The sequence below is a fragment of the Xenopus laevis genome, chromosome 5L (assembly GCF_017654675.1).
Source record: "Xenopus laevis strain J_2021 chromosome 5L, Xenopus_laevis_v10.1, whole genome shotgun sequence".
Lineage (NCBI taxonomy): Eukaryota > Metazoa > Chordata > Amphibia > Anura > Pipidae > Xenopus > Xenopus laevis.
The window spans coordinates 58,599,996-58,623,580 of NC_054379.1; the positions used below are offsets into that span (position 1 = coordinate 58,599,996).

Below are 23,585 nucleotides of genomic sequence, written 5' to 3' on the forward strand. Positions count from 1 at the left end.
TCTCTCTTAATCGAACAGGAATGAAATGGAATGAGGTAAGTTTTGCAAGATATTTTCTGACCCTAGTTACCTATACAACATTTCTTCTAAAAAATGTATTTTTTATAAAGACCTGTGTTATTAACCTGGTTAGATACAAAATAATTGTATCCTACAGAGCTTAAGACCAATGCTACATGGGGTGTTTTGTTGTCTACACAAAATTTTGGTACCCAATGTCCAAAATATCTGTTGGTTGCAGCACACAATAAAACACTTATATTGAAATTTCCCGCAGACACCAATTGGCCCGTGCTCCATTGCCCTTAATGTTATCTGTGCAAACATGTGCCCTAAGGACAATCAAAGGTAGGCTCTGCACAGAAGTTCCAATTAGTGATAATTAGCAGCACTGAGGGGAATCACCGATCCACCAGTCCACAATAAAAAAACTTTTAAGTATATACTGATTCAGTGCGCTCTGGAGTAATATGTATAAATCTCAGCACCTAGATGTGAAAAATAAAAAGTATATAGTGCAGTAAATTATTTTCGGAGTGTGCTCCACGATAAATAGATCTACTCACAAGGTGTTAATTAGTTATACAGCCTATCGCGAAAACTTGAGCCGCTTGTGGAGATTCAAAGGCCGATGATCGGTTATCTGCAAAATAAAACTTAATAGGGCAGTAACGCCGGAACTTGTGCTATGCACTGCGGGCAATTGCACTTACCGAACGGATAGAACTTTGGGGACTTTGTTTTAATGGTCGCTGTCGATGGTACTTTTCTCCACGCTGGTAGGTAAATTCACCGCAATGGAAAGAAGGCAGATGTAGCATCCCTGCTTTTTGTCAGCAAAGCGATCTGTTCAATTTAATTCCTCGCGGTCCAGAATTTGATGTACTGGGTTTTTTACGTACAGAATCCAATCAATAGGAAAATAATAAAGAATTTTATTTGAAAAGCCCAACGCATTTCGTATCTGTAGTACTTCCTCAGGGGCATATGATATCGATTGGATTCTGTATGTATATATATACTGGTATATTCTGATATGGATATCTTAGTTTTAACCTTTCCTTCTCCTTAAAAGGAGAAGGAAAGGTTTGGTGCACTTGGGGTTGCCAAATGTTAGGCACCCCCAAGTGATTGTATTGACTTACCTGAATCCCCGGGCTGGTGCTGCTATCAGCAGAAAACTGCACCGGTCTGGGGGGAAGAACTGGACGGCAGATTTGAGCTCTAAAAAGTCTCTGACATGTCTGCAGTTTAAGGGGAAACGTCTGTTTGGATAGAAAATAATTTCCCAAGCAACAGGGGGAAAGAGCACTCTATTGCCGCAGACCAAGCCTAGGTAAGGATCAGGTTAAAAAAAAGGGCAGATTTTTTCGAGGTTCCAGTTTTCTCCAAGGAGAACACGGACATCGGAAGGCTATCGTTCCATGGGGAAGTTTCAACAGCGAAACAAGCATCCGTGGCAGAGCCGCAAGTCAAGTCGACCACTGACAAGACCCCCTCCCAATGACTGGACGGGGGCGTGGGACCTCAGTCGAGCCATAGGGGGATGACTCTGGAGGTTCCAGGAGAATTGGAGGAGGGAGGTGTCCGATACCTGGGTTCAAACGCTAATCAGCGAGGGTTACAGGTTGGAGTTTCAGGCACCTCCGCCAAAACGTTTCCTTCTCTCCAGAGTACCAGTAAGGGAGCCAAAGTGCGAGGCTTTTTTCGGGACAGTGTGGTCACTACTACAATCAGGAGTAGTGGCTCCGGTTCCGTCTGGTCAACGCTTTGACGGCTTATATTCAATTTTATTCATCGAGCCAAAGAAGGACGGGTCTGTTCGTCCAGTGTTGGACCTGAAGGCACTAAACAAATTCATAAAGTACTCCCGTTTTCACATGGAATCCATTCGTTCAGTCAATAGATCCATGAGGAAAGGGGAGTTTTTAGAATCCCTGGATATCAAGGATGCGTATCTGCATGTGTCAGGCTTACCGTCTGATCCAACGAGGAAGGAGCAGGAACTTGCAGAATACGAACCCACAAGCGCCTCGCACAACACTAACCCACCTGGAGTGGACAGGGAGTAGTGATGTGGCGAGTAGCCAATGAGACTAACCAAGGCGAAGTACAGAGGGTTCAGGCAGAAGTGAAGTCAGGCAGGCCGAAGTCAGGGGCAGGCAGCGAAGAATCGTAAACGTAGTCAGGCAAGAAGATCAGGGCAGGCGGCAATAAGACAATCCGGAAACAAGCTAGGGTCAAACACAGAAGATCAAGTAGAATTCAAATGCTAGGGGTTCAGTCAGATAACCTAATAACCAGGCAATGAGTCACAGAAGCAGATAGGTTTAAATAGAGCTATTTGGCGCCAAACTGGCGTCCTCACGCTGGCGTCGCACAGCTGACGTCAGTGCGTCCGTCATTGGCGTCCATCGCCGACGCCCTTGCGTCGGCGACCGTCGCCAACGCCTTCGCGTCGGCGTCCGTCGCCGGCGTCCAACACCACGCGACGGCGCGCATCGGTTCCCCGATGAGCGCGCCTGCGCCTGAAGGAACGCGGAAGCGGATCCTCACATTGCCCCCCTTCAAGGAGCGGCCTCAGGACGCGACTGACAGAAGGTTTATCAGGGTAGCTCTTGTGAAAATTCTTCAACAGCTCGGCAGCATGGATGTTAGAAACAGGTTCCCAGGAATTCTCTTCCGGACCAAAGCCTTTCCAACTGACCAAATATTGGAGATGCTTGCCCCTAACACGGGAATCCAGTATCTTCTCAACCTCGAACTCCTCTTGACCATCCACTACAACAGGAGGTGGATGAGGAGCTGTACGGCCAGGAAAGTGAAATGTGGAGGCTGGTTTAAGTAGAGCAGCATGAAATACTGGATGAATACGCCAGGTAGCCGGGAGTCTAAGTTGGAAAGCCACAGGATTAATCTGACGAATAATAGGAAAAGGCCCCAGGAAACGTTGACCCAACTTCTTACTGGGGCAGGACAACTTGAGGTTAACAGTAGACAACCAGACACAGTCCCCCACATTAAACTCTGGATCACTTCTTCGTTTCTTGTCCGCGTAAATCTTGAAGTTCTGTTGCGCTCTCCTCATGTTCCAAAAAGGTTAACCGGTCCTTAACTGCAGGAACAAGAATATCAGAAACAATGGAAGAAGGGAAGGTTACAGGATGTAGACCATAATTTGCAAAGAAGGGGGACTGATTGATAGAAGAATGTTGGGCATTATTATAGGCAAATTCCGCCAGAGGAAGGAGATTAACCCAATCATCCTGGAGATACGATGAGTAACATCTCAAATACTGCTCAAGAGTCTGATTAGTTCGCTCCGTCTGGCCATTGGATTGAGGATGAAAAGCCGATGAAAGCGACACAGAAATCTTAAGAGCACCACATAAAGCTTTCCAGAACTGAGACGTAAACTGTGGGCCACGATCAGATACTACCTCATCTGGAAGACCATGGAGTCTTACTACTTCCTTGATGAAACAATCAGCCGTCTCAGAGGCAGAAGGAAGTCCAGGCAAAGATTTAAAATGAGCCATCTTGGTCAGGCGGTCAATAAAAACAACAATAGTGGAGCAATCACAGGAGCGTGGCAAATCAGAAATAAAGTCCATTGACACTGATCCCCAAGGACGAGAAGGAACTGGAAGAGGTTGGAGGAGGCCAATAGGTCGAACATGAGAGTCCTTGGATCTGGTACAGACTTCACAAGAGGAAACAAACTCCGAACAGTCTTTAGTCATCCCAGGCCACCAAAACAGTCTTTTAGCAGAAATAATAGTTTTCTTTATACCTGGATGACCCGCCAGTTTAGAGTCATGAATATTTTTAAGAACCTCCAAACGCATTAGTTCTGGAACAAAAATTTTCCCTTCATGAAGAAGAAACCCTTCTTTGGGTACTAAAGAAGGTTCACAGACAGTTTTAGACGCATCCTTAATTTGGTTTACAAGAACAGATTGTAACAAAAGAAAGTTTTTTGAATTTAGAATTGTCTCAGGAGAAGAGAGAATCTCGTCCTCAGAAGAGAACATGCGAGATAGGGCATCCGCCTTGACATTCTTTGACCCGGGCCGGTAAGTAAGGTGAAAATTAAATCGCATGAAGAAAAGAGCCCACCTTGCTTGTCTAGGTCTTAATCTCTTGGCGGACCGCAGGTACTCCAAATTCCTATGATCAGTGAAAATGAGAATTGGGTGTTTGGACCCTTCGAGGAGATACCTCCACTCTTCTAATGCCAATTTAATAGCGAGTAATTCACGATCCGCCACGTCATAGTTAAATTCGCTTTTGGCCAATTTACGTGAAAAAAAAGCAACTGGATGGAGTTCTTCTTGAACCCCAGACCTCTGTGATAAGACAGCGCCCACAGCAGTTTCCGAAGCGTCGACCTCTAACGTAAATGGAAGAGCCAAGTCTGGATGACGAAGAATTGGAGCCGACGTAAAGAGTTTTTTCAACTTCTCAAAAGCCATCTGAGCCTGTGGTGACCAAAAGAATTTTTGATTACAGCGTGTGAGTTCAGTTATTGGTAAAATAATTTGAGAAAAATTCTTTATGAATTTTCTATAGAAATTTGCGAATCCAATGAAGCGTTGGACAGCTTTCTTAGAAGAAGGGATAGGCCAATCAATGATTGCAGAGATTTTCTTGGAATCCATTTGAATTCCTAAAGGAGAAATAAAGAACCCCAAAAAGTCCACAGATGTCTGTTCAAATAAGCACTTCTCGACTTTGGCATAGAGCTGGTGAGTACGAAGGCGGGCAAGAACTTTCTTCACATGCATTCTGTGCTCCTCCAAAGAACTAGAAAAAATTAGAATATCATCCAGATAAATGATAACAAAAATATCAAGAAAGTCTCGAAAAACATTGTTGACGAAATGCTGAAATGTAGCGGGGGCATTGCAAAGTCCAAACGGCATGACCAGATATTCAAAATGACCATAACGGGTGCGGAACGCTGTCTTCCATTCATCCCCTTCCCGAATTCTAACCAAGTTGTATGCTCCTCGAAGATCAAGTTTAGAGAAAATCTTGGCCTCCTTAAATCATTGGAATAGCTCCGGAATGAGAGGAAGAGGGTAACGATTTTTGACCGTGATCTTATTTAAGTCTCTATAATCGATACAAGGTCTCAACGAATGATCTCGGATGCTCGGATATGCTCCTGTAGCTGAGAGTAACCACTCTGTAGCTCCCGAACGGCTTGAGTCAAAGACGACAGCTGTTGCGTCAGGACAGCGAATGGAGAAGCCCCTTCGGTTGGATCCATGGCCTGGTTATACTGTCAGGCTTACCGTCTGATCCAACGAGGAAGGAGCAGGATACGAACCCACAAGCGCCTCGCACAACACTAACCCACCTGGAGTGGACAGGGAGTAGTGATGTGGCGAGTAGCCAATGAGACTAACCAAGGCGAAGTACAGAGGGTTCAGGCAGAAGCGAAGTCAGGCAGGCCGAAGTCAGGGGCAGGCAGCGAAGAATCGTAAACGTAGTCAGGCAAGAAGATCAGGGCAGGCGGTAATAAGACAATCCGGAAACAAGCTAGGGTCAAACACAGAAGATCAAGTAGAATTCAAATGCTAGGGGTTCAGTCAGATTACCTAATAACCAGGCAATGAGTCACAGAAGCAGATAGGTTTAAATAGAGCTATTTGGTGCCAAACTGGCGTCCTCACGCTGGCGTCGCACAGCTGACGTCAGTGCGTCCGTCATTGGCGTCCATCGCTGACGCCCTTGCGTCGGCGACCGTCGCCAACGCCTTTGCGTCGGCGTCCAACACCGCGCGCCGGCGCGCATCGGTTCCCCGATGAGCGTGCCTGCGCCGGAAGGAACGCGGAAGCGGATCCTCACAGCATGTTCCCATTTGGCCAGGACATCACAGGTTCCTGAGGTTTGCTTTTCTTCAGCAGCATTACCAGTTTGTGGCCTTGCGTGTCTAACGTCAGCACCAAGGGAATTTACGAAGATCATGGCATTCTGCGACTTCAGGGAATTTCGATTATTCCATACCTGGACGACATCTTGGTAAAGGCAGAATCATTGGAGAGGGCTACAAGGAATGTGTCCATCACGGTGGCAACACTAGAGTCATTCGGGTGGATGATCAATCGTCAGAAGTCGTCGTTAGTACCCAGCCAGGTCATGCTAGTATTCAATACAAGCTCACAGAGAGTATTTTTGCCAAAGGAGAGACAGTCGAGACTCAGGAACATGGTAGCACAACTTATCCAGAACCACACACCCACGATACGATTTTGCATGCAGGTTCTAGGGTTAATGGTGGCAGCAATGGAGGCGGTTCCATGTGCCCAATTTCACCTGCGACCATTACAGTTGTGCATTATCCGCAGATGGAAGAAGGGATCTCTCGAGAATACTATGACTCTAGACAGGACAACACGAGAGTCCTTGAACTGGTGGATGGATCCAGCAAGACTGGCTCGGGGACAGTCGTGGGAGGACCCACAGTGGATGTTGATAACAACCGATGCAAGCCTGACCGGATGGGGGGCAAGGCTCGACCAGAGGTGGGCACAGGGCACATGGTCTCCCGAGGAGTCCAGACTGCCTATAAACATTGTAGAGCTTTGAGCCATTTACCAGACCCTAGTTCAGTGGCAGGATATGTTAGAGCACCAGCACATAAAGGTGCAATCAGACAACGCAACAGCGGTGGCCTACCTGAATCATCAGGGGGGCACAAGGAGTGTATCCGCATGGAGGGAGACACAGAGGATAATGGAGTGGACAGAGAGCAACAATGTAGTAGTAGCAGCGTTTCACATTCCCGGAATCCTGAATTGTGAGGCAGACTATCTAAGTTGAAATCGCCTGGATCCAGGCGAATGGGAACTCATACCGGAGGTATTTACCCTTCTAGTAGAAAGGTGGGTTTGGCCGGACATCGACCTGATGGCGTCCAGGCACAATGCAAAGCTGCCAAGGTTCCTTTCAATATCCAGGGATCCGGAAGCAGAAGGAGTGGATGCAATGACGTTTCCTTGGAATTTTCACAAGGCGTACGTGTTCCCGCCAATACCCATGATTCCAAGAATCCTAAAGCGTTTTCGGCAAGAAAGTCTGAACTTGCTCATAGTGGCTCCCTTCTGGCCAAGAAGGGCATGGTTTTCAGACCTGATCTCCCTGGCAGTGGGTGATTGGTTCTGACTACCAGCAAGACCGGACCTACTTCGTCAGGGACCAATATTGCACCACAACCCGGCCCTGTTCTTTTTGACGGCGTGGCGATTGAGACAGCCATCCTGAGGCGTAAGGGGTTTTCTGACAGGGTGGTGGAAACCATGATCAAGGCTAGGAAACCCGTAAGGCACTATAGGGTCTGGAAGGCTTATCAGACGTGGTGTGAGAGACATCAGATTCCATTCGAAGGGTTACGGATTGGCAATGTACTACAGTTCCTTCAGCAGGGATTGGATGGTGGTCTTAAACTATCGTCTTTGAAGGTGCAGGTCTCTGCATTATCAGTATTATTTCAGGAACGATTAGCGCTACGTGATGATGTGAAAACTTTTCTACAAGGAGCGGCGCATGTCACTCCCTTATTTCGTCAGTCGGTTCCGGTGTGGGACCTTAACTTGGTTCTCAGGGCATTACAGGAAGCCCCATTTGAACCTATGAGGTCGGTAGACATAGGGTGGTTGACGTCAAAGGTGGTCTTTTTGTTGGCCATTTGTTCGGCCAGGAGAGTGTCAGAGCAAGGCGCACTCTCAGTTGCTTAGGAGCTTATGGTTTTCCACAGAGACAGGGTTACCTTGCGTATGATACCAAACTTCTTACCTAAAGTGGTGTCTGATTTTCATGTGAACCAGCCTATTGTGGTACCCTCCTTGTGTCCAGAACCTAAGAATGAGGGGGAGAAGAAGCTACATACCTTGGATGTTGTTCGGGCCTTGCGGTACTATGTGGATAGAACAGCCTCTTTTAGGCGTTCAGATTCGCTTTTTGTCATTCCCTCAGGTCCAAGGAAAGGAGCATCTGCTACAAAGGCTACGATAGCCAGATGGATTAAAAAGTCCATCTACCAAGCATATGAGAGTTCTCACAGAAGTCCCCCAGCACAGGTAAAGGCACATTCCACTAGGGCGTTAAGCACCTCCTGGGCATGGAGAAACGAGGCTTCTGCAGAGCAGCTGTGCAAGGCGGCGACATGTTCGTCAGTTCATACTTTTACGAGATTCTATCGTTTTGATGTTTTTTCCTCTGCTGAAGCTAGTTTCGGTAGGAAGGTGCTTCATGCGGTAGTTATGACTGACTAAGGGCGGTCTGTCTCTTCCCTCCCTGGTATTCAGAGGGACTGCTTTGGTAAGTCCCAGTGGTTCCTGTGTCCCCCAAGGACGTTAGAGAAAAGGAGATTTTTTGTATAACTTACCATTAAATCTCTTTCTCTCTAGTCCATTGGGGGATACAGGACCTCCCTCCCTGAGACAAGAGTTCTCTGTATTTGGTTTGGTTATGTTAGTCTCGGTTGATATACTAAACTGAGTTAGAGGGTTAAGCACAAGGGATATATATATATGGAGGGGGAGGAGCGATTGTTTTTTGTTGTGTCAGTGTCCTGCCTCCTGGTTGGAATAGCTTAACCCCAGTGTTTCCTGTGTCCCCCAATGGACTAGAGAGAAAGAGATTTAACGGTAAGTTATACAAAAAATCTCCTTTTCCTTCTCCTTTATTGAAAAATAAATCTATTTCCAATATAATTTAACTTAAAAGTGTGTACTGTTTTTATAAGAAACCTGATTGTAGGCAGAGAAATTCCCCCTTCGTTTTACTTGCTCTGACTGCTGTGGATAGGAAATGGCCCCTAGCTGCTCTGCAGGGAAACAATCATACTTTCAAACGGAAAGGGAAGGGGAGAGCAGTTTTGTTTGTTTCCCTGTATAGCAGCTGGCGACCGAGTAGAGATTCCAATCCACAGGCTCAGTGCAGTCTGCTTATTCTTATTATTTATCATTCTTGCTGTATCAGCTTCTATGCCAGAAATTATTTGACTTGTACTGTTTTGATAATTTATGACGATCCCTAAGCAGCAGCCCAGACCACACATGGTCTTGCACAGTTATCAGATGGTGGCCCCCGGTGGCCAACTTTGAAAACATAAATCATTTGTTTAATTAGGCTTCTGATGCAGTAAGTTCATGTTTATGTTTAGTATACAAAATACAGCATTTCAACAATTATTCTATTTTAGACTTTAATTCCCCTTTAAGGATTATCATAGTTGATAGTGGAGGAAAATGTAATGTTTTTGTTTAAGATCTTACAGTGTGCATCCATGTGGCCAGCCCTTGAAGAACTGCATCTTGTTTCAAATGACATCAGTCTGTTAGAACAGTAAGTCTTCAGAAGATATTGTTGCTGTTTCCAGTGGAACATTAATAATGTACATACCATTACAAATAATGTAAATGCAACACAAATGTAAATTTCAACAAAAAATAACTGAATAATAATTTTCACACTTTTCCAATTTTCCTTAATAAAGAAAAAAGTGAAAAAGTCCAAGTCACATTTAATGAAAATATTAGGTTTCACTTTACTTTCCTTTTAATTTTTTGGAATTTTACCTAGTTTATGTTTAAGGGAAATAGAGTTTTCCCAAATTATGCTTTACAAGTGCCAGTGTCTGCTATAGGCAGAGTGTTTCTCCCTGAGGCCTATTACACACATGCCAAACACACCTGTGTATGCATTAACTTGCAACTTTCATCCCCGTTTGCACAGATAGGTGGATTGCATGAATACCTGTCTCTAAACACACTTAGGGTTGCCACCTTTTCTAGAAAAAAATACCTTTGTATATTATTATATTTCTTCCCTATTAATAACATTGTGAACATGCATATTTTTTTACGTCCAGGTGGCAACCCTAAACACACTTGATGGGTGTAGCATGGATTTGTGTTTTCTCTGTCAGCGAAAAAAAACCCAACATAGGCCATATAAGAAGGAAGAGGCTGCTGGTTTTCCTGGAATAGTAACATTGTGCAGTGGAAATATGTATATGTAAAGGTTCTGTTTATCACACACCTATAAATATAACATTTCTTGCCAGCAATAGGTTAATTACATCTGCTGCTCCCTGACTTGCTGTACAGCTCTCTGCATTCTGAGCGTTGAGACCTGCAGACACTTAGGGACAAGTCAGTGTCCAAAAATGGATAATTGCCAGTTTCTGCATCATTCTGACTGCTTGCATTTAAATAATTGACCTCTTATATGTCTTATAATACATGAGGTTTTCAGGAGAAGGTGTCTGGTAAGCGACTAGAGCCCTAAAAGTATAGGGATCCAGAGGAACTACATGTTGCAGGGTCCCTTGCATGTTTTTTTTTAGCAGAATCATGTATTCACTACCATATCCGGTATATCATCTTTATATATCTAAACAAATTAAATGTTGGTATTATGTAATTATGTTTTTGTACATATTTGTTCATCTTTTATCATCATTATGATATATTGAAATCATCAGCATTATTGCACATTTTATAACCCACATTTTCTTTCTTTTTGTAGACCAGTTAATAATCTTCAGAACCTGACAATACTGGATATTTCTAACAATAAAATAGTTGATGGGAATCAGCTTCATACAATAGCATTTTTACCAAGGTTTGTTTTTCTTTGAATGTAATTACCAACAACATTTATCCAATTATAAAAACTTAATTATAAGCAATAACAACCTGCTTATTATTATTCCATTGCTGTCAAGAGCAGATCAGCTAACAGGATTCTATGCTTAATCTTCCCTGACATTCTCATTGCCAATGGCCAGTTGCTTAAATTGTTATCATGACTGATTCAAATGTTTTAGCACAGGAGATATTCATTGATTTCTATTCGGTAGTATTTTATGACGTGTCCTCTCCAGCGTGAGTGAAAAATCGTATTGTCTCAAACTCTATGGACCTACCTGACCCCCTTGTAGTGACAAAAGACTAAAGATTATTCTTTAGACTTTTGTCACTACAGGGGGGTCAGATAGGTCCTTAGAATTGAGATCAATATTATCTTTTTGAAGCCACAATTGCATGCGAGTAACAGCTTCAGAAAATCAAAAGAAAACAGAGCAACATTTAAAGGGGTTTTATTGATACATACTGTTACAAATTTATATGAAATGCATGAACTTCCAAATGAATATTTTTTCCTGCCATTACAGGGATGCACCGAATCCACTTTCTTGGCCGAATCCCGAACCTAATCCTGGATTCAGTGCATGCCTAATTACATCAGACACCAGACTGAAAAACAAATTCATATACCTTTTAACACCTGCCTATTTAGCTTGCACTTGATCCATGAAAGGCAAAATACTAAAGCATCAAAAACAATCTCTAATTAGTCCTAAAAAGAGAAAGAATCACATTTTTGGTCTCCACTATGGCAGAAACAGTCAATGGATCCATATTGTACTTTGGGGAAAGAATTGTTAAAACAAAAGGGAGTAAGGTGAACAAAACTGAACTTTAATATTTTAAAATGTTTAGCTTATTATGCACTTTTTTTACCTTATATTCAAGCAAATTGACACAAAAATATAAGCAAATATTTGCTCCAGTTATGTTGACATTTTTCCTTTTGTTGTAGTTAAAGTTCATTACATTTCCCTTTAATACTATTAAAGAGATTTTGTTATGGGAAGATTTTTTTTTACAAAATGTATCACTTAGTTGCACTCCTCCAGCAGAATCCTGCATTGAAATCTGTTTTTTCTAAAGAGCAAACAGATTTGTTTATATTTCATTTTGAAATTTGACATGGGGCTAGACATTATACGTATCTATTTCCAAGTTGCCCCCAGCAATGTGACTTGTGTTTTGATAAACTTCAATCACTCTTTACAGCTGCACTGCAAGTTGGAGTGGCATTACTCTCCTCCCTTTCCCCCCCAGCAGTCCATTAGCAGAACAAAGGGAATGTAACACGATAACAGCTCCCTGATAGAAGAGTACGAGAATAGCACTCAATAGTAAAAATTCAAGTCCCAATACGACTCTTACAGTTACACTGAGTAGGAGAAACAATAGACTGTCTGAAAGTAGTTCCATTGTGAAGTGCTGGCTCATTCTGAAAGCACAACCAGGAAAAATTATCTGAGATGGCTGCCTAGTGCCTACACACCAATATTACAAGTAAAAAAAAATAATACCCTTATTGGCTCAAAAATGTACACAGTCTAATTTAGTGATAAAAACTATACCATAAAAATCATTTCAGAATCCCTTTTAAAGTATGAAATGTAAGATATGTAAAAAAGTAAAGTTGAAACTTAATTTGAAATCATGAGGGTTGTTTTCATGACATCTGCAAAAAAATGATGGTTGATAAGTATCAGTAAGTTAATTTAACTGGCCTTATCTGTAATATAAGTCCACCCTGATCAGTGGTGTACTTATTCAAATATGAGGCTATTAGACGTTATCTGAGAATGCCGTTACTTCAATTTAGATCCTTAAATACTTATATTTTACAGGGGTAATTAATTCCCTATATTTTTTAGCTATTGTTACACAATGGATGTATATTAGACCAGTGACCAGTTTTCAATAACTGAAGAAAATGTCACTGTGTACCAGGAAATATGCAAGAAGAAAGTGGCAATAACTTTTTTAGAATTAATATTTATTTTTCTGTTGCATTTTTCCTGTGTTTTTAAAATAGTGTCATTTGACCATCATTCTTCATTAACGTGTACTTTTATAAAGCTGGCCATGCATGTGCCAAGAAAAGTAGCTTATGAATGTGGACAATATGTACAGTATCTTCGATGCCTGGGCCTCAGTAATATCTCAACCTAGCCAAAGGGTACCTGTTAGTGTGTGATTCAAGTGGTGATGAGATGCACTAATTTCTTTGAATTCTTATATGTGGGAGAGAGATTCTTGTTTGCAGATTGTTCACCACTGTTTGGAGCATTAGAATTAATGATTACTTAGATTACTTCTAGACTTATCCTCCTATCACTCAGCTGATCTCACTATCTCATATCTCACTAATGTACACACTAGTGCCTAATTCAATTTTCTGGGCCATAAGTTTTTAACTTTACCTGTACACAGTGGCACTATTTACCCTTGTTTCATTGCTTTAAGTATTTTCTTATGAACACTATGGTGTTTAATGGAACAATAACATCAAAATTTTAAATTTTTGAAAGTAATAAAAATATAATGCAGTGTTGCCCTGCACTGGTAAAGTTGCTGTGTTTAGGGATGCACTGAATCCACTATTTTGGATTCGGCCGAAACCCGAATCCTTTGCGAAAGATTCGGCCGAATACCAAACCGAATTTGAACCCTAATTTGAATATGCAAATTAGGGCAGGGAAGGGGAAAACATTTTATACTTCCTTGTTTTGTGACAAAAAGTCCCTCCCCGCCACTAATTTGTGTATGCAAATTAGGATTCGGTTCGGCCGGGCTGAAGGATTAGGCCGAATCCTGCTGAAAAAGGCCGAATCCCGAACCGAATCCTGGATTCGGTGCATCCCTAGTTGTGTTTGCTTCAGAAACACTACTACTGTTTATATAAATAAGCTGCTGTGTAGCAATAGGGGCAGCCATTCAAAGGAGGAAAGGCTCAAGTTACACAGCAGATAGCAGATAAGCTCTGTAAATCATAATGGTGTTATCTGTTACCCACTATTTAACCATATAGCCTTTTTTCAATTTCTGCCATTGCTACACAGCAGCTATAGTACGAAGAGCTAAAAGAGTGTGCTACATAAAATCTAACCCAGCTCTCTGTCATGTTAGCAGTATACTAAAGCGATATGTGCTTCACATTAGTCTATACTTTAGTGTGCCAACACTATGTCTATATTTTTTCCTACCAGTTTATTAATATTTAACTTGTTCTTTACAGGCTCAAGCAAGTTATTGTCTCAAACAACATTATTTCTTCAATTTCCTTTCCTGATGTTGATTTTGGTAATATTCTTATACATGTAAACTTAAATGTTATGCTAAATGCATTATAGGAGGGTGCAAGGAATTGTTTTGAGCTGTATAAATTAAGGGGCAGATCAAGGTTTGAATTTCGATGTACAAAATACTTCAAAATTCGACCATCGAATTAAAAACGTTGAATTCAAATATCGAATTCGAAGTTTTTTCAACAAATTTGGCAATCCTGCGGTTCAATAAAAATCGTTTGATTGAACAATTTTTAGCGATCGATCAAAGGATTTCTATTCGACCAGAAAAGTGCTCTGAAAGGTCCCCATAGGCTAACATTGCACTTCAGTAGCTTTAATTTGAAGTCGAAGTTTTTTTGAAAGAGACAGTACTTCGATTATCGAATGGTCGAACGATTTTTACTTCGAAACGTTCGAATCGAAGTCGAATGGTCGAATATAGCCTTTCGAAGTACCAGTACCAAAAAATTTACTTCGAAATTCGAACTTTTTGAAATTCGAACCATTCACTCGAGCTTAGTAAATCTGCCCCTATGAGTGCCCAGTATTTTAACTACCATATTATGGCCACTCCTCTTATACCACTTAGGTTTTAAGCAACATTATGGATATGCCATATTTGGGCTTTCTAATAAAAAACTGGAAAACACCATATTTTTTGTAACACCAATAATTTTGCTATAGTATTGTGGCAGAAATTTCACTAGCCATGCATAATGCTGGATATGCTTCAGGAAGCCCTTGCATAAACACTTACATACAATACTTTATGCAGGGATAAGGTCCAGGGATATTTCTGAACAGAAATACTGTTGTAGCTAATTACACATAGCATGAGGAATTGACATAAGTATGCTGGAGGCGATTTAGATATGCTTTGTGGTACAGACATATTGCTGCAGATCATACTCAGTGGTTCATAGATAGATTGCTGAAAGCAATTACTAATTGTTTTGGCCACAATTATTCTGTTTTACTGTAAATAACAGTATACTACTTCTACTACCTGACATAACAGAGATAGCACTGTGGCTCAATGGTTAGCACAGCAGCCTTGCAGTGCTGGGTTCTGAGTTTAAAGGACCAGTAACACCTTTTAGAAAACCCAGACCCAGTCAATGTACTTACATTAATAACACCCAATTTGCAGCTGCATCCTGCTTTCTAGTAAGGAAAATGGAAAAATGGAAACCGCAGCTTTGTCATGGAGTCCAAGGGGCCACGCCATCTTGCAGCACTAGAAAAGCATCTTCACCCCTGCATGCGCGCCGCTGTGAGTCTCTTCCTGTTCTTTGGGTTCCAGCTTCCTGGTCTGGAAGTGACATCACATAGCAACCATTCGTTACCTGTAAGCGTCTTCTTGGCTGTCAAGAAGTCTAAGCGTTCTCCTTACACAGCCTTTCTCTGTTCAAAGCTATACCAAGCCTTTCTTCAGTGTTTCCTCAGTGTTCCTCCCTCTTTTTCCATCCACATACCGCAGCTTCCCCCCTCCATTCCTCTCTCTCTCTCAGCCTTCCCCCACTTCCGTTCCTGTCTCCCAGCCTTTCCCTTCACATAAAGAAGCTTTTCCCCACCTCCGTTACTGTCTCTCAGCCTTTTCTTCCGCATACTGCAGCCTTCCCCCACCTCTGTTCCTGTCTCCCAGCCTTTCCCTTCACATACAGCAGCCTTCCCCACCTCCATTCCTGTCTCCCAGCCGTTCCCTTCACATACAGCAGCCTTCCGCCACCTCCGTACCTGTCTCTCTCAGCCTTTCCCTTCACATACAGCAGCCTTCCCCCACCTCGGTTACGGTCTCTCTCAGCCTTTTCTTCCGCATACTGCAGCCTTTTCTTATCCTCGGCGATCCTTAGATGCAGCCATTCCATCAGCTGTGCCTCTCCCCCGCGATCCTCTGAAGCAGCCCTTACATGTGTGTGTGCCTCTCCCCCAGCTGTTCCGTGATCCTTCGTTTTCCTGGTTCATGAATCGACTTCCGGAAGTAATGTGAGGAGAGCTGTAGGTTGCGCGCATAGAGCTGCTGGTCATCCTATCGCCTTTTTTCAAAATGCATTGAAGAACATGGAGGTGATTTTTTTTGGTGACTTTTAAGCTAAATCTAAGGTAAATACATAACATGCAGTGGGACATAAGTATCGTTTTTATTTTTTAAATAAAAAAAATGGTGTTACTGGTCCTTTAATGCTGATCATGTCAATTACTTTAGGGAGTTTGTAATTATTTTTCTTCCCATGTATATATGTGGGCTTGCTTCTGAATGTGTTTTTTGTTTTGCACACTTCAAAAACATTGGCTTTAGATGACCCACCTGTGTTGTGTGATTGGTGGGAAATGAGGGATTTCGAAACAGTGGGGCTAGTCACCCAAATAGTAGCTGGGGAGGGGGACAAACCTGAAGGCCAGTTATTGTGTGATTTGGGGATTGTGCTTTTTTCATTCTGGGTTTTACTGGAATCACAATAAAAGAGACACACCATAAAATTTCAATGTTTGCCGACAACGTCACACTGCTGATCTCACAACCCATGAGGTTGCACCCCAATCTCTATAACATTTTGCACAAATTTGGTAGGATCTCTGGTCTAATGATCAATCACAATAAATCCAAAGCCCTCAATCTCTCTTTACCCCAGGATATAGTTAAATTGTTAAAAATAAACTTTGAATTTAAATGTAAATCAAACTCGATTTCCATTGTAGGAGTCAACATCCCGGCCCACTTTTCCCACCTATATGCAGTAAACTATCCTAAATTATACTCATCTCTATTAATGCAGGAGTGGATCAACTATTAGATCTCTTGGATTGGAAGGATCAATGCAGTTAAAATGATCATACTGCCAAAAATCCTATGTACTGTATTATTTTCAGACACTGCCAAGATCTAAAGAGATTCCAGGCAAACATATAGAAACTGATATGGGCAAATAAACCCCCTAGGAGGAACAGGAAAACACTATACGCAACCAAGAACCAAGGGGTACTGGGGCTTCCCAACTTCCTTCATTATTATTACGCATCACAGTTAACCACTATACCTATTTTACACCAAGGACCTTCTGGCCCGCAGCGGGTCGCTTTGGAAAATTACTTTTTCACCCAATGCAGTGCAGAGGCCATGGTCTGGTCCCCTTTTAATAGATGCCTTGACACAATCAGTCCATGCCTAAAAACCACCCTGGCAATATGGGACAGGATTATGTATTCTGCAAAATATATGTCCCCCTATACTCCAGCTGCCCCCAGATATATGAATCCCTTGTTTATTACATGTCAATCTGTTGCCTCATTCCAATGGTGGTATGAAAATCACCTCACCACAGTAACCCAATTTTTCAGAGGCCCACTTACTCAATTAAATTTACAAGAGTGACAACAGCTCCCCTCACATTTGGGGCAAATCAAATCCAGCAATATTGCACTATTATATAAAAAATGCACTATTTTCAATATTCCGTGTTAATCTCAGACAGGACCCAGTACAAGCTTTACTAAATGGTAAATGCAAGGGGTTCACTAAACTCAAACAAAAGCTACTCACAATTATCTTTACAGCTGCCAAGCAAACCATCGCTAAAGCATGGAAGAGTAAAACCATCTCATTCTCAGCTTTAAAGCAAAAAATAGACTGGATTACGACAAATGAGAAGTTAACCAGTTTAGTAAAGGACACCCACACCAAATTTGTAAAAACTTGGATAGATTATAGATATGCAGGTACTCAGACTCAGGCTTTATTGTCTATATAAATATACTAAGCATAATTTTACAAAACCCCAGGTGCCTCATTTATCTATTCAATGCACTACTATTTTGAGTCCCAACTCCATATTTGTAACTATGAAACCTTCGAATATAAATGAGCAATTGTACCCCACTGACATGCCAGCAATTGTACCCCACTGACATTGTTATTTTGGTTATAATTGATGCTGTGTATGATTTATTTCATTTATTTTTTATTTTTTCAATTTCTTTACTGTTATGTGATAGTTTTGTTGTATTAAAAAACTGCAATAAATAAGGTAAATAGAAATATAAACAAAACTAGTACTTTCAGTAGGTCTTTCAAATTAATGTAAATGCACTTTGTATGCACTTCTAAACTTACTGTACCACGCATGCACCCAGATTGAATCGATGCAAGGGAAACCATGGAGTAGAGAAAAACATGACTCTGGAGACCAGGACTCAGGATTTTTTTTTAATTAGAATTGAGCCAGCCCCAGGGTAAAAGGCTTTAGTCATTTTCGCATTACAAATGCTCTCTTTCCCCCACCCCCCATGTAGTTAAGTTTTGTGTCTTTTAAGTTTCATGTGTGCAGCATATACATGTTGGGGTTTGTTTTTTATGGACAAACTTGCTGAAATTCTAGCAAAAGTTTTAATGTTGTTTTTAATACTTGTTTTATTTCTTTAGGGCACACGGCAATGTTTATCTCGCTAACTAGTTTGGCAGTCAATGGCAATAATATATCCGAGGTAAGGAAGCAACTAATTATTTCATGGGTTTTTTTTACTTATTTTTTTTGTTAAATAATCAAGTTAATTATAACCATGTTAATTTGAGAATAAAAAAATGGTACAGTGAATGAGATACAAAAGCTTAGCAGGGCAAACGGAAAACGGGTCCATGTCAGTTTTCAAATATTCATGCCCTTGTTAAATGCATGAACAATAATTAAAGGACACATTTGCATACTCTAAATTAACTAGAAAAATCTCAAATAAGTATCATGTCTAGAATCCATTGTTACTTTTGTTTAGAGGCTTGCTATCATTTCTAGGCAGGTGTCACAATGCTTGTTTTCTCTGACAGGGTTTTTATACTAGTGAGAGGCCAATCTATCCAGCAACCACATATATAGCCACATATGCGAAATAATGAATGAGATCTGCTTGTCACTGTGCACACAAGATTTTGGCCAGAAAACAGTGACAGGCATATTTCATTCATTCATGTCACTTTGCACACAGAACTGGAACAGGATAGATTTGCCAGTGTGATACTACCCACACCTATGAAGTTGTGCCACATGCTATAAAAGTTGCAGTTTGACAACAGCTGGATCACTGGTCCTCTTCGTTTATTTATATAGTGCCAGCAGATTATCCAACATTACTTCTATACAACTTAGGTTTTCCCTCATTTTCCTCCAGCTGCAGTTCCTATTTCCCTCAGTCAATGTATCTGTTACATACACTGTCTCCTTATAATATGCTAAAATGATATGAGGCAGGGAGGCCTCTGAATGGTTATAGTGCTGTACCTCACAGGATCATTTCACGTGATATTACTGGATAGTTTAATTGGTTATTGTGATATTACTGGATAGTTAAATTGGTTACTAATTAACTATATGTTTTTTAATAAAATTTTTTATTTAATGCTGTTCTTTTTCAAGTGGTGCGTAATAAATGAGCTGCACAAATTACTGCACCTGGAGTCTCTGAACTGCCACGGAAACCCATTAATGGATCTTGATAAGAATCCTGAAACTGTCCGGCAGCTTATCATTGCAAAGATAGAAAATTTGAAGTTTTTAAACAAGACAGAGGTACGTGACTGAATATAGACAAATATAAAGCTGGCAGCCAGGTTATGCTTAAAGGAGAAGTGAAGCTCAACAAAGTATTAGGCTGGAAATGGTATACCTTATGTTTGTGGGCTTCTACATTCCACCACAGCCTATAAGCTATGCACCCTGGGAGAACAGATGCTGTAACTAAGCTGCATGTGGCTGTCATATTGGGAAAATAGCATAGACACTCTATGATGCATTGATGCAGACTGGAAATGATACATGTAGATATTTAGGCAACAATTTCTGGGCAGTGATTGTATGATATACATTTGGCCAAAAGCATTTGGACTCCCCTCCACAGATTTGTCTTTTAAGCCAAACCCTATGCTGATGCAGGTGTATACAGTAACTGAAGACACAGCCACACAATCATAATGTACAAATCATCACAGGCTGACAGCTGTTAAACACAAACATTTTTAAGTTCCTGCCTTAGGCCTGCTTCCTTGATGTGATGTGACTGGACTGCAGTTTCTCAAACCAAACTCATAGAAAGGGACCAGAGAGTTGAAAAACGTATTATGTAATTATTGCACATTTCACTTGGGACACTTCCTACCGTGTTCCAGACTATCTATCAAAGTACTGTTTCCATGGGCAAGTTTAATATCACCACATGCAAGACCAAATATCAGCTTGAGATTAGTCTGTCTTTGGCAAGTGAGGAATAATAGTTTGGGCTGTATTTTGAGGTTTAGGATAGGGCTTCTGCTTCCAAAAAAATCAAACCCTTGAACATTACACCATATAATTAAATTCATGACAGTTTTACACATCCTAATTTCCTTTAACAGTTTGAAGGAGACCATTCTAGTTTTTAGAATTATAATGCCCCAAGTTAATGCAAAGTTGAGGCACATATCAATCGGGCTTGTGAGATAGTAGTGGAAGGCCAAAGCTGACCTATCACAGGGCTAAACTCATACTAACTGAAACGCTGTGGTATAAATTGGATTGCCGACAAGTCTTACACAGTCAGCTGTCAGTGCCCAACCTGGTAATGATCTTGTGGCTTAAAGAACAAAATTCCATCCACTATGTTCCAAAATCTAGAGGAAAGCCTTCCTATAAAGTATAGGCTGTTATAGCAGCATAGGGAGGACCTAATTCCTTATAATACTTTTGGTTTCAGAACTAGAGAGTTTTTTGGACATCAGGTGCCCAATATCTATTAGTGTTTTTGCTGTTCTTAAATTGTACTGCCACTGTTATAAAAATCTATTTGGTCTCATTTTAAAGAGCATTTTGTATGTTACCTTCACTCATGTTAGACATAACATGATTTTTGTGCTTTGTGTATGCATTCAGATTCCTGAAAGTACACCTGCTATGTGATGGATAGATTGAGGTTACTAGGTACCACCTAATAATTAGCACAGATAGATATACAGAGTGATAGACACATCCATATACTGCTTTTCTATGACAGATATTTCCAACGGAACGAAGAGGAGCTGAACTTGACTACAGAAAGATGTTTGGCAATGAATGGCTAAAAGCTGGTGGAAGTCAGAATGAAGAATTTAACAAACCTAGCAGAGACTTTCTTCAGGATCATCCCAGATACAGTGCTCTTATAAAAAGTAAAGGGAATTTTCTTTAATTACTTCAATGACAATCTGAGGTCTATAGTATTGTACAGATCCATTGTCTGGAAACCTGTTATCCAGAAAGCTCAGAATTATGGGAAGGCCATATTCCTAGAATCTATTTTAATCAAATAATTAAAAAATTTTAAAATGTCCTTTTTCTCTGTATATATAAAACAGTACCTTGTACTTGATCCAAACTAAGATATAAATAATCCTTATTGGATCCAAAACAAACTTATAGATTGTTTTAATGTTTTTTTAGTAGACAAATTATATGGGGATCCAAATTATGGAAAGACTTTTTATCCAGAAAACCCCAGGTCCCAAGCATTCTGCATAACAAGTGCCATAACTGTTATTATACTTGTGGTTTTATATGGAAGAGTGGTCTGCATCAACTTCAACATGCAACTTCACTGCAAAACATCTTGTTCTTTTCTTTTAACAGAATATGGTGCTCCCGATGAAGGAGAACTGAAACAGCAACAGCCATTTGCATTGAAAAACCAGTTGCTAAGTAAGGTGTTGCTATTGTAAACCGTTTGGGACATTACTGTGACAGAAATCCAACAGTGGCATTAGTGTATTTACTTCCATGTGTATTAAAAGGTGCAAAGTTTGTCCAGGTATAGTAACCCATAGCAACCAATAAGATGCTTTCAAACAGGTGACCACATTTTACCTGCTGATTAGTCACTACTAAGGACTGTGATTAGTAGCTGGATTTGCACCTTTTATTACATAACCACCTTGGTATAATTTTCAACCTGGTGTTCTGTAGCAGTTAGTAAAAATCCTATGAGGTTAGTCATATTAAGTCATATTTTTGACTTAATCACTAGGTTTATATTTGTCTGACACTGAAAAACAATAATTGCACATTCTCGTATATACCATGCAAATATACATCACAAAAAGACAGAGACATATTGGGTTAATACTATTCCATAAAACCTCTGGTCCATCTGTTTGGTTTCTCGACTTTTGTTTGTTTGCCAGGCACTGCACTGAATGCTACAAGGAGAGAAAAGCCAATATAATCAGTGATAAAATCATAGCTATGTCTAGTATTACCATGAATCGGAACATTATTGACCCTGTCAACCAGATAACATTTTACATTTGCTGCTGGAGAAAGCAGTTTACAAAAACACACACAAATTAAATCTACAAGACAGGTAAATGTTTAGATGGACTTTCCCTTTAACTGTTGAGACATTTTGTCCATTTTTGATGAATTTTAAAGGGAATTATTTAGCTTTTTAATGTTTACCGTATGCAGTAATAATTCTTAGTCTTCTTCTTTTATTTAAGCATTAACAATTCAGTGCCCTGAAAAGCCTGACAAAAAACCAATACAGAAAAAGCTGCCTGGTAAGTAACTTAACATCATCATGACTTGATTACTATGTCATGTCAAATATATATATATATATATATATTTTTATGTATTATGAATTTCTTAATTCTAGAGAATATATGTCAAATGTATTTAGTACTATTAAAAATTTTGCATATAATATCACAATTCTGCTTCTAGTTCTTTTTAGTATGAAAATATACTCTTAAGGCAACCTAATTGCTTTACCTCTATTTCAGAAATGATAGTGTAATCAGCAAAGTTGGACTGGTCAGGGTACCTGTCTAGTATCAACTAGCAGTTAGTCAGGTTAAAAGGTTGAACTTGATGGATGTGTGTCTTTTTTCAGCCTAACTTAATATGTTACTATGTTACCTTGGAAAAATCCAGTGGGCCCTGGTGGACTGTGCTGCCTCCGCTTGCTGCCTGAAATGTTTGCCTTCATTTAAAAGGAGACAAAAGATCACTGTGTGTTCACACTGGAGCACATGGCCAATTTTATTGCTAAGCAGAGGGAGGCAGAGTAACGGCATAGGAGCACTAGAAGAGAAGAAAACTTCTGCTAGTGAAATTGTGTGGTAATGCTTTCAGTCTATTTTCTGCAGTGATCTTACTGCATGTTTGTGGTAATGTAGTGCTTATTCTACAATAATCTTCTGTCATGTCTGCAGTTAATGGAGTGTGCATTACCCATTTTCTTCAGTGACTTTACTGGCATGTGTGGGGTTCATACACTCATTGCAGTGATTTTACTAGGAATACACCATATCCGGGATTTGGTTTGGTTTTTTACCAAATCCAAGCAATTTTTAGCAGGATTCAGCCGAATCCATGAGCCAGGCCGAAACTAATCCTAACCCTATATAACTGAAAAAACTTGATGGGCGCACTTTGCGACATTTCGTGTGCATGTAAACTGTGTGCATCAGGTATTTCTGCTTGTGCACCAGCAGTTTCTGCTGGGACGAGGGCTAGGTTTTAAATCGGTATTTGCCCGAATCTGAACCCTAGGATTCGGGGGGTTGCACGTATCCTGAAAAGCAGGGTTCAGTATATCCCTAGATCTTTAGAGAAAAGTCTAAGGTGGTCATTTACTAACA

The 23,585-nt window shown here is 40.7% G+C and overlaps 1 protein-coding gene across 1 annotated transcript in view; it reads left to right on the plus strand.

The window, feature by feature from the left end:
* Positions 1-23,585, plus strand: part of tbce.L (tubulin folding cofactor E L homeolog) — a 47,458-nt gene that overhangs the window by 12,307 nt on the left and 11,566 nt on the right. Inside the window, exons 7-15 of the mRNA NM_001095061.1 lie at positions 1-35; positions 9,281-9,357; positions 10,543-10,638; positions 13,897-13,961; positions 18,369-18,430; positions 19,354-19,506; positions 20,963-21,116; positions 21,574-21,642; positions 22,440-22,499. The exon at positions 1-35 is cut by the window's left edge and continues 68 nt beyond it. Coding sequence (NP_001088530.1) covers positions 1-35; positions 9,281-9,357; positions 10,543-10,638; positions 13,897-13,961; positions 18,369-18,430; positions 19,354-19,506; positions 20,963-21,116; positions 21,574-21,642; positions 22,440-22,499 — 771 coding nt within the window. The remainder of the gene's footprint in view (positions 36-9,280; positions 9,358-10,542; positions 10,639-13,896; positions 13,962-18,368; positions 18,431-19,353; positions 19,507-20,962; positions 21,117-21,573; positions 21,643-22,439; positions 22,500-23,585) is intronic.